The 15,929-nt window shown below is 44.9% G+C and overlaps 1 protein-coding gene across 6 annotated transcripts in view; it reads right to left on the reverse strand.

The window, feature by feature from the left end:
• Positions 1 to 15,929, reverse strand: part of LOC139230019 (carnitine O-palmitoyltransferase 1, liver isoform-like) — a 107,482-nt gene that overhangs the window by 24,956 nt on the left and 66,597 nt on the right. For all 6 annotated transcript variants that reach the window (XR_011587879.1, XR_011587878.1, XM_070861745.1 and 3 more), the window contains 2 exons: positions 5,453 to 5,569; positions 1,968 to 2,132 (listed from right to left, as the gene is read on the reverse strand). Coding sequence is in view for 4 of the 6 variants with exons in the window: in XM_070861745.1 (XP_070717846.1) it covers positions 1,968 to 2,132; positions 5,453 to 5,569 (282 nt within the window). In the remaining 2 variants the exon portion in view is untranslated. The remainder of the gene's footprint in view (positions 1 to 1,967; positions 2,133 to 5,452; positions 5,570 to 15,929) is intronic.

Genomic DNA, 15,929 nt, shown 5'->3' on the forward strand with positions numbered 1-15,929 from the left:
TACTACACAAAAGTGGTACACATTTAATAAATATTACTTTCTAGATATAACTGCAGTGCATTTGGCAGATTCTGATAGCTAGTGTTATGGCTTTGTTGCAAGGGCCACCTCTTCTAAATCTGTATAAGTTTGATATGTTGCTACGATATGTGGATGATGCAGAATGAAGAAAGATAAGTTATACATCTTGTTGGGTCATCTTCGTTCTGTGTACAATATTATAAAAAGGGTATAGAGGCACTGGAAAGGGTGCAGAGAAGATTTATAAGGATGATACCAGAAATGCGAGGGTACATCTATCAGGAAAGGATGAACAGGCTGGGTCTCTTTTCTCTTGAAAAGAGAAGGCTGAGGGATGACCCACCTCTGTGGAACGGCAGAACATGGGGTCCCTCTCTAACCTGCACCAGCAACTGGATGACCCAGTTTGAACATATAAAATTCTGACGGGACTGGACAGGTTGGATGCAGGAAGAATGTTCCCGATGTTGGGGAAGTCCAGAACCAGGGGACATAGTCTAAGGATAAGAGGTAAGCCATTTAGGACCGAGATGAGGAGAAACTACTTCACTAAGAGTTGTGAATCTGTGGAATTCTCTACCGCAGAGAATTGTTGATGACAGTTCGTTAGATATATTCAAGAGAGAGTTAGATGTGGCCCTTATGGCTAAAGGGATCAAGGGGTACGGAGAGAAAGCAGGAAAGGGGTACTGAGGTGAATGATCAGCCATGATCTTATTGAATGGTGGTGCAGGCTCGAAGGGCCGAATGGCCTACTTCTGCACCTATTTTCTATGTTTCTATGAACCCTTGTGATTGTTGATTATTTCCTACTGTACTATATTTGCTTTTTGTGTTCTTTGCTTAAGAATTCATAGCAACACATTGCTATTAAGAACTAGTAGGTTTATTAGCAAAAGGTTCAACAATCACACTACACATTGCCAGTTCATCCACCAGACTCACAACCACTTGCCTCATCATGGATCCCCCGAACCCAACTGGCTGGGGTTTTATTGAGTCTTGTGAACATCGCATGACTGGCTAAGCCACTCCCAACTCAACAGCTCGACAACTATTTTAAGTTGCATCTGTAAATCAAATAAATCAAGTGCCCCCTGGTTAAAGGGGCACACTAAATCCGACACAATTAAACAAATTCAACTTTGGACAGTCAACTGGATCAAATTAAAATTTGGTTGTCGGGGGTGATGATGCACTCCAGTCCCTCCGGCGCCCACCTCTCACTGAAGGCTACAACCGTACCGATGGACACCGCCTGCTCCATCTCCAGGGACACCCTGGCTCGGATGTAACCGCGGAAGAGAGGCAGGCAGTCGGGTTGAACGACCCTCTCGATGGCCCGCTGCCTGGACCAGCTGATGGCCCCCTTGGCCGTGCCCAGGAGCAGTCCTACAAGGCGGCCTTCTCACCTGCCCGCTCCCCTCCGCACACAGGGTGCCCAAAGATCAGGAGTGTGGTACTGAAGTGCAACCAGAATTTGAGGAACAGCCCCTTCAAATGTAAGAACAGGGACTGCAACCTCGCACACTCAACATAAATATGGAACACGGACTCATCTTGACCGCAGAAATTACAGGTGGCCTGGGAGCCTGGTAAACCGACTTAAAAATCGATTACACGGGACTGCTCCGTCAACACCCTCCAGGCTAAGCCCCAATAAATAAAGGGAAGCCTCTAAATAAAGGGAAGCCTCCCGCGTAGAGTGCACTCCATCGGGGACCCCCGCCTCGTCTGGACGGCAAGATGGTGCGTCCGGGCGGCAGACGAGGATGGCAACGTGGAGAGTGTGCAAGAGCAGCCCGTACAGGAATCCCCTTCAACAGCTCTACAAACCTGTGGGCTTACTCACAGGTGTATACATTACACCTACCTTCGCTCCATCCCCAACCCCAATAACGAGAACATTGCTGATCTGGCCACACATTCTTTTTTTCTGTCCTTACCCTGAAGTTGGCGAGCTGCAGTGCAATCTGGATGAAGGCGTCAGGGCTGGTTCGGCACTTCTTAATCATTCCTTTGCCAAACCGAGTGAATGTGAAGGCATTGAAATCAACATCGTCGGCCAGTTTCTGCGCCACCGACAATGAATGCATGATTACTTCTTGGCACTGAGGGAGTGGTAGGGAACCAGAAACACGGTTGTTATTGGGCTTAATCAGTCCACTGGTAGCAATACAATACAGGGGGAAAAATAATATTTAACTCAATATATATTTTCGTGTGTGATACTCAATTCATCCACTCAAAATTGCTCCCGCCAATACCATTAGTAGTGTCAACTGTGGTGAAGTGGTTTGCACTTTTGCCGAGTCAGAAGGTTGAGGGTTCAAGTTCCACTCCAGGAACTTGAACACACTAGGCTGACACTCCCAGTGCAGAGGTGCTGTCTTTCGGATGAGACGTTAAACCGAGACCCCACCTGCTCTCTCAAGTGGACATAAAAGATCCCGCGACCATATTTCGAAGAGGAGCAGGGGAATTATCCCCGGTGTCCTGGCCAATATTCATCCCTCAATCAACATAAAACAAAAGCAGATTATCTGGTCATTAATCACATTACTGTTTGTGGGAGCTTGCTGTGCGCAAATTAGTTGCCGCATTTCTTACATTACAACAGTGACTACACTCCAAAAATACTTAATTGGCTGTAAAGCGCTTTGAGATGTCCAGTCGTCGTGAAAGGCGCTATACAAATGTAAGTCTTTTAGCAGTGAATGACCTTAATCACGAGTAGCTCACTCTAGGCTCGTGGAAGTGGAATTATTGGGATGGCTTTCCACTTCGCAAGTGGACTCCGGGCAGCTAGCTTGCGGAGCGTGCCTGCCAGCTGCCCGATAGCCCGGGCGGGAGGGCCAGTCCGTTCTGAGGGCCGGGCCTTATTGGCATCGGGACAACAGGCTCTGTCCAGAGATCAAGAACAGCCAGTAATTAGGAAGGACAATGGCATGTTGGCCTTTATTGCAAAGGGGTTGGAGTACAAGAGTAAGGAAGTCTTACAACAATTGTACAGGGCTTTGGTGAGACCACACCTGGAGTACTGTGCACAGTTTTGGTCTCCTTATCTGAGAAAGGACATACTTGTCTTAGAGGCGGTGCAACAAATTTGATTCTCGGGATGAGAGGGTTGTCCTATGAGGAGATATTGAGTAGAATGGGCCTATACTCTCTGGAGTTTAGAAGAATAAAAGGTGATCTCATTGAAACATACAAGATTCTGAGGGGGATTGACAGGGTAGATGCTAAGAGGCTGCTTCACCTGGCTGGAGAGTCTGGAACTAGGGGTCGGCCTGAAGACTGAGATAGGGAGGAATTTCTTCACTCGGTAGGTTGTGAATCTTTGGAATTCTCTACCCCAAAGTGCTGTGGTTGCTGAGTCATTGAGTATATTCAAGGCTGAAATAGAGAGATTTTTAGACTCTTGGCGAATCAAGGGATAATGGGGATCAGGCGGGAAAGTGAAGTTGAGATGGAAAATCAGCCGTGATCTTATTGAATGGTGGAGCAGGTTTGAAAGGCCTTATCGTCCATTCCTCCTCCTAATTCTTATGTTCTTATGAGTGTCCTGGAGCTGCTGGGCCATAAGGGTTTAAAGTGGGACAAGTGAAGAATAGCTGTAACCTTTTTGCTACTGTACACTTGGGAGGATTTGTTTTGCTGCGATTGTGCGGAGGCTGAGGGGAGACTTTATTGAGGTGTATAAAATTATGAGGGGCCTAGATAGAGTGGATAGGAAGGACCCATTTCCCCTAGCAGAGGGGGTCAAGAACCAGGGCGCATAGATTTAAAGTAATTGGTAGGAGGTTCAGAGGGGATTTGAGGGGAAATGTCTTCACCCAGAGGGTGGTGGGGGTCTGGAACTCACTGCCTGAAATGGTTGTAGAGGCAGAAACCCTCACCACATTTAAAAAGTACTTGGATGTGTACTTGAAACGCCGTAACCTACAGGGTTACGGACCAAGAGCTGGAAAGTGGGATTAGGCTGGGTAGCTCTTTGTCGGCCGGTGTGGACACGATGGGCCGAAATGGCCACCCTCCGTGCTGTAAATTTCTACGATTCTATGTGTGGTATTTGACGGATAATTAACCAACTAGAAAGGGGAAAAATGTAAAAAATTAAATAATAAGGAAGAAGAAAATGAAAAAGCATTAAAAAAAACTGTCGGGCACCCTCCACACGCAAAATATTGTGTTATATACACAGACTTCCTTCCCAGCACTCAATCGCCTCAAGGGTAAATGTAGCACATGTTGCATCACTGAGTCATACAGATCACAAGGTTCCAGATTTGATCGTCAGTCTTTCCTAAGTGAGATAATCTCACTCAAAGCAACAGTTGCGATGCTATGGTCTTAACACCCCGAGGGATAAAAAAAAAATGAGTTTTGTGTTCCCAATCCTGATCTTTACCGATGATCCTCTGTTGAAAAGTGTGCGTGTAGACGGCGAATGAATTCAAGTACAGACTCGGCTGTCTCCGCTCACGTATAAAGCCATTAGAATGGAAAGCATGGTCAGTCGTGGTTCAGTGGGTAGCATCCTCGCCTTGGAGTCAGAAGGTTGTGGGTGCAAGTCCCACTCCAGAGACTTGAGCACAGAAATCTCGGCTGACACTCCAGTGTAGTGCTGAGGAAGTGCTGCACTGTCAGAGGTGCCGTCTTTCGGATGAGATGTTAAGAACATAAGAAATAGGAACAGGAATGGACTATTTGGCTCCTCGAGGCTGCTCCGCCATTTAATAAGATCACGGCTGATCTGATCATGGACTCCATTTCCCTGCCCGCTCCCCATAACCCTTCACTCCCTTATCGCTCAAAAATCTGTCTATCTCCACCTTAAATATATTCAATGACCTAGCCTCCACAGCTCTGGGGCAGAGAATTCCACATATGTACAACCCTCTGAGAAGAAAAAATTCCTTCTCATCTCAGTTTTAAATGGGTGGCCCCTTATTCTGAGACTATGCCCCCAAGTTTTAGTTTCCCCTATGAGTGGAAATATCCTCTCTACATCCACCTTGTCGAGCCCCCTCATTATCTTATATGTTTCAATAAGATCACCTCTCATTTTTCTGAACTCCAATGAGTACAGGCCCAACCTATCTTAAACCGAGGCCCTGACGTTAAAAATCCTGTGGCACTATTTCGAAGAAGAGCAGGGGAGTTATCCCCGGTGTGCTGGCCAATATTTATCTCTCAATCAACATAACAAAAAAAAGATTATCTGGTTGCTGTTTGTGGGAGCTTGCTGTGCGCAAATTGGCTGCCATGTTTCCCACATTACAACAGTGACTACACTCCAAAACTACTTCATTGGCAGGAAAGCGCTTTGAGACGTCCGGTGGTCGTGAAAGGCGCTATATAAATCCAAGTCTTTTTTCAAAATTTAATTGTTAATACAATGGCAGAAGTAGAAAAGTAAAGATCTCACCTCATTTGGGATGTCCCATTTCAGTCTCTGTGGTAGCAACACACTGGTGTCTGGTTCGCCTTTACAGTTACCGTCTTCCTTGTACCCCAGTTGGAAGGAGTCTGTGGCCAACGCATACTGTGGAAAGATGCAGAATAAGAAAACTATGGGAGGGGAAAAAATAACTAGGAATCAATATTCTGTTCTAAGAACATAGGAACAAGTGTAGGCCTTTCAGCCCCTCGAGCCTGTTCCACCATTCAATGAGATCATGACTGATTTGCGACCTATCTCCATATCCCTTAATACCTTTGGTTAACGAAAATCTATCCATCTCAGATTTAAAATTAACAATTGACTTAGCATCAATTGCCGTTTGCGGAACAGAGTTCCAAACTTCTGCCACCCTTTGCGTGTGGAAGTGTTTCCTAACTTCACTCCTGAAAGGCCTGGCTCTAATTTATAGACTATGCCTCTAGTCCTAGACTCCCCAACCAGCGGAAATAGTTTTTCTCTATCTACCCTACCTGTTGTCCTGAATATCTTGAAAACTTCGATCAAATCATCCCTTTACATAGAAACATAGAAAATAGGTGCAGGAGTAGGCCATTCGGCCCTTCGAGCCTGCACCACCATTCAATAGGATCATGGCTGATCACTCACCTCAGTACTCCTTCCCTGCTTTCTCTCCATACCCCTTGATCCCTTAAGCAATCAGGACCATATCTAACTCCCTCTTGAATATATCTAACGAACTGGCATCAACAACTCTCTGTGGTAGAAAATTCCACAGGTTAACAACTCTGAGTGAAGACATTTCTCCTCATCTTGGTCCTAAATGGCTTACCCCTTATCCTTAGACTGTGACTCCTGGTTCTGGACTTCCCCAACATCAGGAACATTCTTCCTGCAACTAACCTGTCTAGTCCCGTCAGAATTTTATATTTTTCTATGAGATCCCCTCTCATTCTTCTAAACTCCAGTGAATACAGGCCCACTCGATCCATTCTCTCCTCATATGTCAGTCCTGCCATCCCGGGAATCAGTCTGGTGAACCATCGCTGCACTCCCTCAATAGCAAGAATGTCCTTCCTCAGATTAGGAAACCAAAACTGAACACAATATTTCAGATGAGGCCACACCAAGGCTCTATACAACTGCATTAAGACCTCCCTGCTCCTATACTCAAATCCCGTAGCTATGAAGGCCAACATGCCATTTGGGTTCTTCACCGCCTGCTGCACCTGCATGTCAATTTTGAATGACTGATGTAACATTGACACCCAGGTCTCGTTGCACCTCCCCTTTTCCTAATCTGCCGCCACACAAATAATATTCTGCCTCCAAAGTGGATAACCTTACATTTATCCACATTATACTGCATCTGCCATGTGTTTGCCCACTCACCTAACCTGTCCAAGTTACCCTGCAGCCTCTTAGCGTTCTCCTCACAGCTCACTCCGCCACCCAGCTTAATGTCATCTGCAAACCTGGAGATATTACACTCAATTCCTTCATCTAAATCATTGATGTATATTGTAAATAGCTGGGATCCCAGCACTGAGCCCTGCAGCACTACACTAGTCACTGCCTGCCATTCTGAGAAGGACCCATTTATCCCCTATCTCTGCTTCCTGTCTGCAAACTAGTTCTCTATCCACGTCAATACATTACCCCCAATACGATGTGCTTTAATTTTGCACACCAATCTTTGTGTGGGACCTTGTCAAAAGCCTTTTGAAAGTTCAAATACACCACATTCACTGGTTCTCCCTTGTCCACTCTACTAGTTACATCCTCAAAAAATTCTAGAAGATTTGTCAAGCATGATTTCCCTTTCATAAATCTAGGCTGACTTGGACCGATCCTGTCACTGCTTTCCAAATGCGCTGCTATGTCATCTTTAATAATTGATTCCAACATTTTCCCCACTACTGATGTCAGGCTAACCGGTCTATAATTCCCCGTTTTCTCTCTCCCTTTTTTAAAAAGTGGCATTACATTAGCTACCCTCCAGTTCATAGGAACTGATCCAGAATCGATAGACTATTGGAAAATGATCACCACTGCATCCATTATTTCTAGGGCCACTTCCTTAAGTACTCTGGGGTGCAGACCATCAGGCCCCGGTGATTTATCGGCCTTCAATCCCATCAATTTCCCAAACACAATTTCCTGACTAATAAGGATTTCCTTCAGTTCCTCCTTCTCGCTAGACCCTTGGTCCCCTAGTATTTCCGGAAGGTTATATGTGTCTTCCTTTGTGAAGACAGAACCAAAGTATTTATTCAATTGGTCTGCCATTTCTTTGTTCCCCATTATAAATTCACCTGATTCTGACTGCAAGGGACCTACGTTTGTCTTCACTATTTTTCTCTTCACATATCTATAGAAGCTTTTGTAGTCAGTTTTTATGTTCCTACTCTATTTTCCTCCTCCTAATTAAATCCTTTGTCCTTCTTGCTGAATTTTAAATTTCTCCCAGTCCTCAGGTTTGCTGCTTTTTCTGGCCAATTTATATGCTTCTTCCTTGGATTTAACACTATCCCTAATTTCCCTTGTTGGCCACGATTGAGCCACCTTCCCCGTTTTATTTTTACTCCAGACAGGGATGTACAATTGTTGAAGTTCATCCATGTGATCTTTAAATGTTGCCATTGCCTATCCACCATCAACCTTTTAAGTATCATTCGCCAGTCTATTCTAGGCAATTCACGTCTCATACCATCGAAGTTACCTTTCCTTAAGTTCAGGACCCTAGTCTCTGAATTAACTGTGTCACTCGCCATCTCAGTAAAGAATTCTACCATATTATGGTCACTCTTCCCCAAGGGGCCTCGCACAACAAGATTGCTAATTAGTCCTTTCTCATTACACATCACCCAGTCTAGGATGGCCAGCCCTCTAGTTGGTTCCTCGACATATTGGTCGAGAAAAAAAATCTTCTAAATTCCAGGGAATACAACCCTACTATGTGTAATCGCTCCTCGTAACTTCACCCCTGGAGTCCGGGTATAAGTTGTGATATACAAGGTATCGTAATTGTGTGGGACAGGCTCGATGGACCAGAGCGTCTTTACCTGTCTGTCATTGTTTGTATGTTTGTACTCTGGTGAATCTCCACTGCACTCCCTCCAAAGCCATAATATCATTCCTAAGATATGGTGCCCCAAACTGCTCGCAATACTCCAGGTTTCGTCTAACCAGGGCTTTGCATAGCTGTTCCCTGTTGTTTAGAAGAGCACGAACCAATCTTTGATACTGATAGTGCCCAGTTCATAAAACTTATATTTTACAAAAATATTTTTAATAATTCACCACACAGTACCTGACCTCAACCTTAACTCTCCCCTCCCAAATTGAAACAAACATTTTCACAACAGTTCCAAGGCTACATATGACTCGATGAGTCATGCAGGCATTAGTACATTTTCTGCCAGATTGAGAATTGTTCTTTCGGCAGAACCAATTATACACACTGTCTATTTGGCAAAAACAAATACCCAGTCTCAAGGTCTTACATAAGAACATAAGAATTAGGAACAGGAGTAGGCCATCTAGCCTGCTCCGCCATTCAACAAGATCATGGCTGATCTGGCCGTGGACTCAGCTCCACTTACCCGCCCGCTCCCCGTAACCCTTAATTCCCTTATTGGTTAAAAATCTATCTATCTGTGACTTGAATACATTCAATGAGCTAGCCTCAACTGCTTCCTTGGGCAGAGAATTCCACAGATTCACAACCCTCTGGGAGAAGAAATTCCTTCTCAACTCGGTTTTAAATTAGCTCCCCCATATTTTGAGGCTGTGCCCCCTAGTTCTAGTCTCCCCGACCAGTGGAAACAACCTCTCTGCCTCTATCTTGTCTATCCCTTTCATTATTTTAAATGTTTCTATAAGATCACCCCTGTGTACCAGCAGTAAAAAAAAGACTTGGATTTATATAGCGCCTTCCATGATCAGAGACATCCAAAGCACTTTACAGCCAATGAAGTACTTTGAGTGTAGTCACTGTTGTAATGTAGGAAATACAGTAGATAATTTGCGCACAGCAAGCCCCCATAAACAGCAATGTGATAATGATCAGATAATGTTTTTTTGTTATGTTGATTGAGTTATAAATATTGGCTAGGACACCCGGGGATAACTCCCCTGCTCTTCTTCGAAACAGTGCCGTGGGATCGTTTACGTCCACCTGAGAGAGCAGACGGGGCCTCAGTTTAACGTCACATCCAAAAAACAGCGCTCCCTCAGCACTGCACTGGAGTGTCGGTCTATATTTTTTGTGCTCAAGTCCTTGGAGTGGGGCTTGAACCCACACCCTTCTGACTCAAGAGGCGAGGGTGCTGCCACTGAGCCACAGCTGACACTGGTACTGACCTATATAGATCAGAAGGTGCCAGCTTCAGTCCCTGGCATGTGAGGTTAGCTGAGAAGAACAAGGGCAGCAGTAGGGTTGCTACAAATGGCCTCAATGCACGTGGGCCATGGAGGGGAAGGGAAGAAAAATCAGCCAGCATTCCTGCCCCTGATCACTTTCATGGGGTTTCTGCTGGAAAATGTCTTGATGTTGGTCAAGAACAGGATTGGACTCTATGACTGAGCAGCCTGCTGAAACTTACGGTGAAGACTGGCCACTTGTGTGAGGCACCACAGACTGCCAGTGATGTTAGTTTTCATACAAATGTTCAAGGCAGAGGTCCCCCCTCTTCCTTCCTGCTAGTACACATAACTCAAACCCCCTCCCAAAAAACTGTCAAACTCCCAAATCAAAGGGAATTCAAGGCCATTCAATTAACACAAGGTTGACAGCATCCCTCCCACTTGCTGAACACCCACAGTGGCCATGTATCACCCAAGTGTCAGCTGTGGCTCAGTCGGTAGCTCCGCCTCTGAGTCAAAAGGTTGTGGGTTCAAGTCCCACTAAAGAGACCTGAGCACTGCACTCGGAAATGCCGTCTTTCGGACGAGACGTTAAACCGAGGTCCTGTCTGCTCTCTCAACTGATCCCGTGGAATTATTTCAAAGAGCAGGGGAGTTATCTCTCCCGTGTCCTAGCCAATTATCCCTTAATTAGCAGATTATCTGGTCATTATCACATTGATATTTGTGGGAGCTTGCTGTGCGCAAATTGGCTGCCTACAACAGTGAGTACACTTCAAAAAAAAAGTAGATTGGCTGTAAAGTGCTTTGGGACGTCCAGTGGTCGCGAAAGGCGCTCTATAAATGCAAGTCTTTCATTTTCTCCTTGTCCACCCCTGCCAGGAGCAACCCGAATCATGCTGGGAAGTAGTACAAGAGTGCACTGAATTGTGTCAGAGGCTCATTGCATATTTCTGTCTGCAACATACCATGCATTCCACACTGAAGAAAGCTTGTAAAATTTGGTACAACTTAATGAGAAAAAACATGCATTTTTAACTCTTTTCTCTCCCCACCCTCCCCTCCTTCCACTACAAACAACAAGAACAACTTGTTGCTATTTATATAGCGCCTTTAACATAGTCAAACGTCTCAAGGTGCTTCACAGAAGTCGTTTGAGACAAAAATTTGACACTGAGTCATATAAGGAGAAATTAGGGCAGGTGACCAAAAGCTTGGTCAAAGAGGTAGGTTTTAAGGAGCGTCCTGAAGGAGGATAAAACAGTGAGAACTGTAATCCAGTGACTGATCTGTATGCTGCAGTTCTGTGAAACACCTTGGGACATTTTCCTACGTTACAGGAAACATATATAAATGCAAGTTTGTTGTTGTTTATGCCTTTTTTCCCCACTACATTCCCATTGTAACACTGTAGGAACAATGCTGCAGCTTTATCGAAGGCCATCAGGCCCTAAATTAAATAGAAAAGTTACCGAACTCGCTAAATGATTCCGGCCTAGATTACCTAGTTATACCCGTCAGGAAAGGAGTTACACCTATCAGGAAAAGATGAACAGGCTGGGTCTCTTTTCTCTTGAAAAGAGAAGGCTGAGTGGTGACCTAATGGAGGTCATTAAAATTATGAAAGATTTCATAAGAACATAAGAAATAGGAGCAGGAGTAGGCCATACGGCCCCTCGAGCCTGCTCCACCATTCAATAAGATCATGGCTGATCTGATCATGGACTCAGCTCCACTTCCCTGCCCGCTCCCCATAACCCCTTATCATTTAAGAAACTGTCTGGACTAGACTTTCCACTGGGGGCCTTCGCCCAAAAAAGTGGGCGATGTTCCAGCGATGTGGGACGTCTCGGCCTTGCTGATCACCGGCACATCGCCCATTTTTTTTCCTCGCGATTTTCCACTCGCCCTTACCCCGGCGATGTCAAATGGGCGATGTGATTTTTCGCCGATCTCACGATCGCCCACGAAAACAGAAATTTTTAAAAGCGCTTCCCTAGCAACGCTATTGTGCGCATCTGTGGGATTTTTTTATTGTGGTTGAGTTTCTTTGCCGCGTTTTGAGAGGTCAGGGGTCATCACACATGCTCAGAAGCACAGGGAGGGTCAGAGAGAGAGGAAGGAAGGGAGGAGTAACTGTTCGAGTGTCTGTGAATTGAAAATCGAAATGTTGTTAAGTATTCATTCTTTTTGTGTTTTAAATATTTTTTTTGACTAATATATATACATAATATACAATACACAATATATTGTATAATATAATTAAAAATATATTTAACTATATATTAGAATGGAGGGAGAAATGGAACGTAAAAGGGCTAAACCCTTTAGCGAGGAGGCCAATGAGGCGTTGGTAAATATCGTGAGCGGCAGGTGGGCTGATTTAACACGGAGTGGGCAGGGGAAACCTCCACCTCATGCATATAGGAGAATCTGCGCCGAGATTGCCGATGTGGTCACCAGACCAGTGCCGTAAAAGATGGAACAGCCTGCTGGCAGCAGCCAGAGTAAGTTGCATTTTATATTTAAAATTATACATAGTTAATATTTAAATGATTTATGGAAATTTTAATTGGAATCTTCAATGTAATTTCGTTATAGTATTAATTAATTACATTATGAAATCATTTATGCATCCTAACACTAAGTTGAATTTTATATTATGGAATATTGTTCATATGCAATGCAATGCAAGGTTCTAATCGAACATTTAAATATGTCAATTTTAAATGTTTATTACCAAGTCAATTAGCTTATGCCATGCAATGTTATCTTATCATTTACAGAAGAAGAGATTTCAATGAATAGAGCCAAGCAGAGGAGAACAGGCGGTGGCTGGGCTCAACTTCAACAACTTTCTGAATACGAAGTGCTTGCGGTTGCCTTAGTGGGGCCTGATAGCCGTTCGGTCACAAATCGAACCCACCCTCGGGTCTCGTGAGTAATGGGAACTGTGCAATGTATCAAACATTATCAAATACATCTTTAAAATATCTTAATTACGTATGTAATGTCCTGCAATGATAATGCTTCATGATATATACTTTTGAGGTAATCATGATTCACAAATGAGGTCAGGTCAGCCGTGGTGAACCATTGTGCATATGGGGTGTTGAAAATTATTCTTATGTAATGGGCTAGTGAAAAATTGATATGTATTGATAGGTATGTTTAATAATAATGAGCACCGTTAATGTCCTAATAAGTTGTCTTGAAATGTTTAGAAATGTCATTCGTCTTTTTAAGGTCAAGTGTCGTTAGAATCTACAACTCCTCCTGGAACGTCAACTACCTCGCAGGAGGAAGACGAGGAACACCTTCCAAATGTGGAGGAAGAGCAGAAAGGAGGTGGCGTTGGAGGAGGAGGAGGAAGAGGACGATCTTGTTTTTGTGGGGGGGGGAAACAACCTGCGGCCATCTCAATTGAGATGGATGAGGCACCGGGACCAAGCGGTGTACAGGCGGTGACGCCAAGGCACGAACTATTGCCAACGCCAACCCCACAGAGGTCAGGTCAGCGGGGTGGGCAATCGCCTACCATGGAGGGCCTGACAGAGAGCTTGATATCTCTGTGCAGGGAGACGGTCGAGATCAATCGCGACCTTATCCAGGGTTTCGCAGGTTTATCAGCAAACTGGAGCCAGTTCTCCACAACCTGGAGCAAGTTCAGCACGAACGTCTTACGTGCAAACACAGACAGCATGGGAGACGTTGGGAGTCAATTCGTGAGCAAACCGCCGCAACCAATGCCCTTCGGCATGCGTTGATGGCTGCACGTGGCGCAGCACCCCAAGGTGTCGTGTCAGCTCGCAGCGAGATCCCGAGCACGCAAGCGAGTACGGAGGACAGAGTTCCACCTGACTCGGAAGTGGAGCCTCAGGCTTCAACTTCCTCTCCTTCACCTCCACCATGGCAGGAAGTCTTGCCGTCCCACTTGTCTTCGTGTCGGTCAGCGTAGACCAAAACTGGTTGGTGAGGCAAGAACACGGGGCGGGAAAGGGCCTGGAGGGAAATGTGGCCGCAGGTAGGGTGGGGTGTGTTTATCATTGTTTAATTGTTGCATTAAAATTTTTATCGTTATCGGTTTGTTCAATGTTCATTGGGATTTGAGGGAAGGGTGGGTTGTGTGGCGGGGGGGGGGGGAGGGGGGGGCGGTGGAGTGGGTGGAGGGAGGGCAATAGTTTTTTTGTGAATAAAAAAAATCTTTAATTCAACAAATATTTTTGTGCCTTCTCTCTTCGTTACATTAGTTAACAAATTTACAGTTGTTCATCCTTATTTGTTTATTCTTTTACTGTAGCAGTACTTTACTTAAAGTAAGCATTAATGTCGATGATAGGCCAGTACAGGCAAGACAACAATGAAACCCCACGCAAATGAAACTTTTGATTAACCATAACTGTAAATGAACATTTGAAAATCCACAATGATAGTTCACGCAAAGCATTCATTAATTAGCTGCTGACGCAATAGCTTAGCGGCCATGTAACTGCCCCTGGCTACTGGTCTTCGGGAGGGGGTGGTGGTCCCGGTGCTAGATCGCTGATTGCGCTCCTCTCTGTCCTCGCCTGCGTCCTCTTCCGCCTCTTCCTCCTCGCCAGCTGGCTCTTCTGTCTCCCCTCCTTCTGGAGCCCGATCTGGCATTACTTGTCCTCTTATTTTAGCTAGGTTATGCAGCATGCAGCACACAACAATAAACTCTGCGACCTGGTCAGGGTGGTACTGTAGGCTGCCTCCAGAATGATCCAGGCGTCTGAAGCGCTGCTTTAGGATTCCAATTGTCTTTTCAATTATGTTGCGAGTTGCTATGTGACTTTCATTATAACATTTCTGTGCTTCAGCTACAGGATTACGCAGCCAACTGGCAAGGCCATATCCTTTATCACCCAGCATCTAACCGTGACCTTCTGGCTGATTGACAAACAGGTCAGGGATAGCACTTTCAGTAAGCTGTGCACATCATGGATGCTGCCATGAAATGTAGCATTTACTGTCAGAATTGTTTGATTGTGGTCGACAACAAGCTACACAATTAGTGAGTGGAACTCCTTTCTGTTACGAAACACCTCTGCGTTCTTTAAGGGTGCTTTCAGGGCAATGTGCGTGCAGTCTATTGCCTCCTGTACCTTGGGGAACTGAGATATCCTGTAGAAACCCAAAGCCCTCTCGGTCTGTGCCTCCCTGGTCATTGGGAAACTTATGAAGTCCATCCTGCGAGCATAAAGGGCTTCAGTCACCTGTCAAATGCAGCAGTGTGTAGCATGCTGAGAGATATGGCAGATGTCACCAGCTGAAGCCTGAAAAGATCCAGTTGCATAGAAGGCTAGGGTTGCAGTAACCTTCATCTCGACGGACAGTGTGGTTCTGATGGTGCTGGAAGGCTGCAAATCAACTTTGATGAACAGGCATATCTCATCGATGACCTCCTTCCGGAATCACAGCCTCCTAAGACAAGCATTTTCAGTCAAGTTCGGGTAAGATTGCTTTTCCAAGTACCTTCGTTGGCTGTACGGACTCCTCCTCTGTCTTCGTCTCCGTTTACGCATTACTCTGCCACCTCTTCGATTGATCCTTTCAGTAACCAGTGTGTGAACAGTTACAATTAATGGCTGGGAAAGCATAGGCCCCATCACTATCGATAATTACTTTCACTAATTTTAATAATCTCTGTACTCTATACTCTCTAATCACTGTACTCTGTACTCGCTACGCTGTATACCAGTCAGTTTAATAACAATATCAGTAAATAATTTCACTAAGTAAAAGCTATTTCCAAAATAATGTCAATATATAAAACCTATTTCCAAAATAAGTTGATAATACCTACTTTATATACCCTGATCTAATATTCTGAGAAGAATTAACTTTAAATTAGCTCTCTAAATAACTCAACTATTTAGCTCCTTCTTTTCTGCTGCCTCCACTCTTCCTCCAATCTTCAAAATGGTGTTCGTAGTGCCCATTTCCTTGTTATGCCCAGTAAAAACAACTATTTTTCAGCACTCTTTTGGGCCTTGCATCAGCCCAGCGAAGTGCATGCTAGGTGCTGAAACATGGGATGGGCTATGTGTGGGCGATCATAGTGGAAACTTGGGCACCAGTTTTTCCGGCGATC

This window comes from Pristiophorus japonicus, chromosome 19, assembly GCF_044704955.1.
Source record: "Pristiophorus japonicus isolate sPriJap1 chromosome 19, sPriJap1.hap1, whole genome shotgun sequence".
NCBI classification, from domain to species: domain Eukaryota; kingdom Metazoa; phylum Chordata; class Chondrichthyes; family Pristiophoridae; genus Pristiophorus; species Pristiophorus japonicus.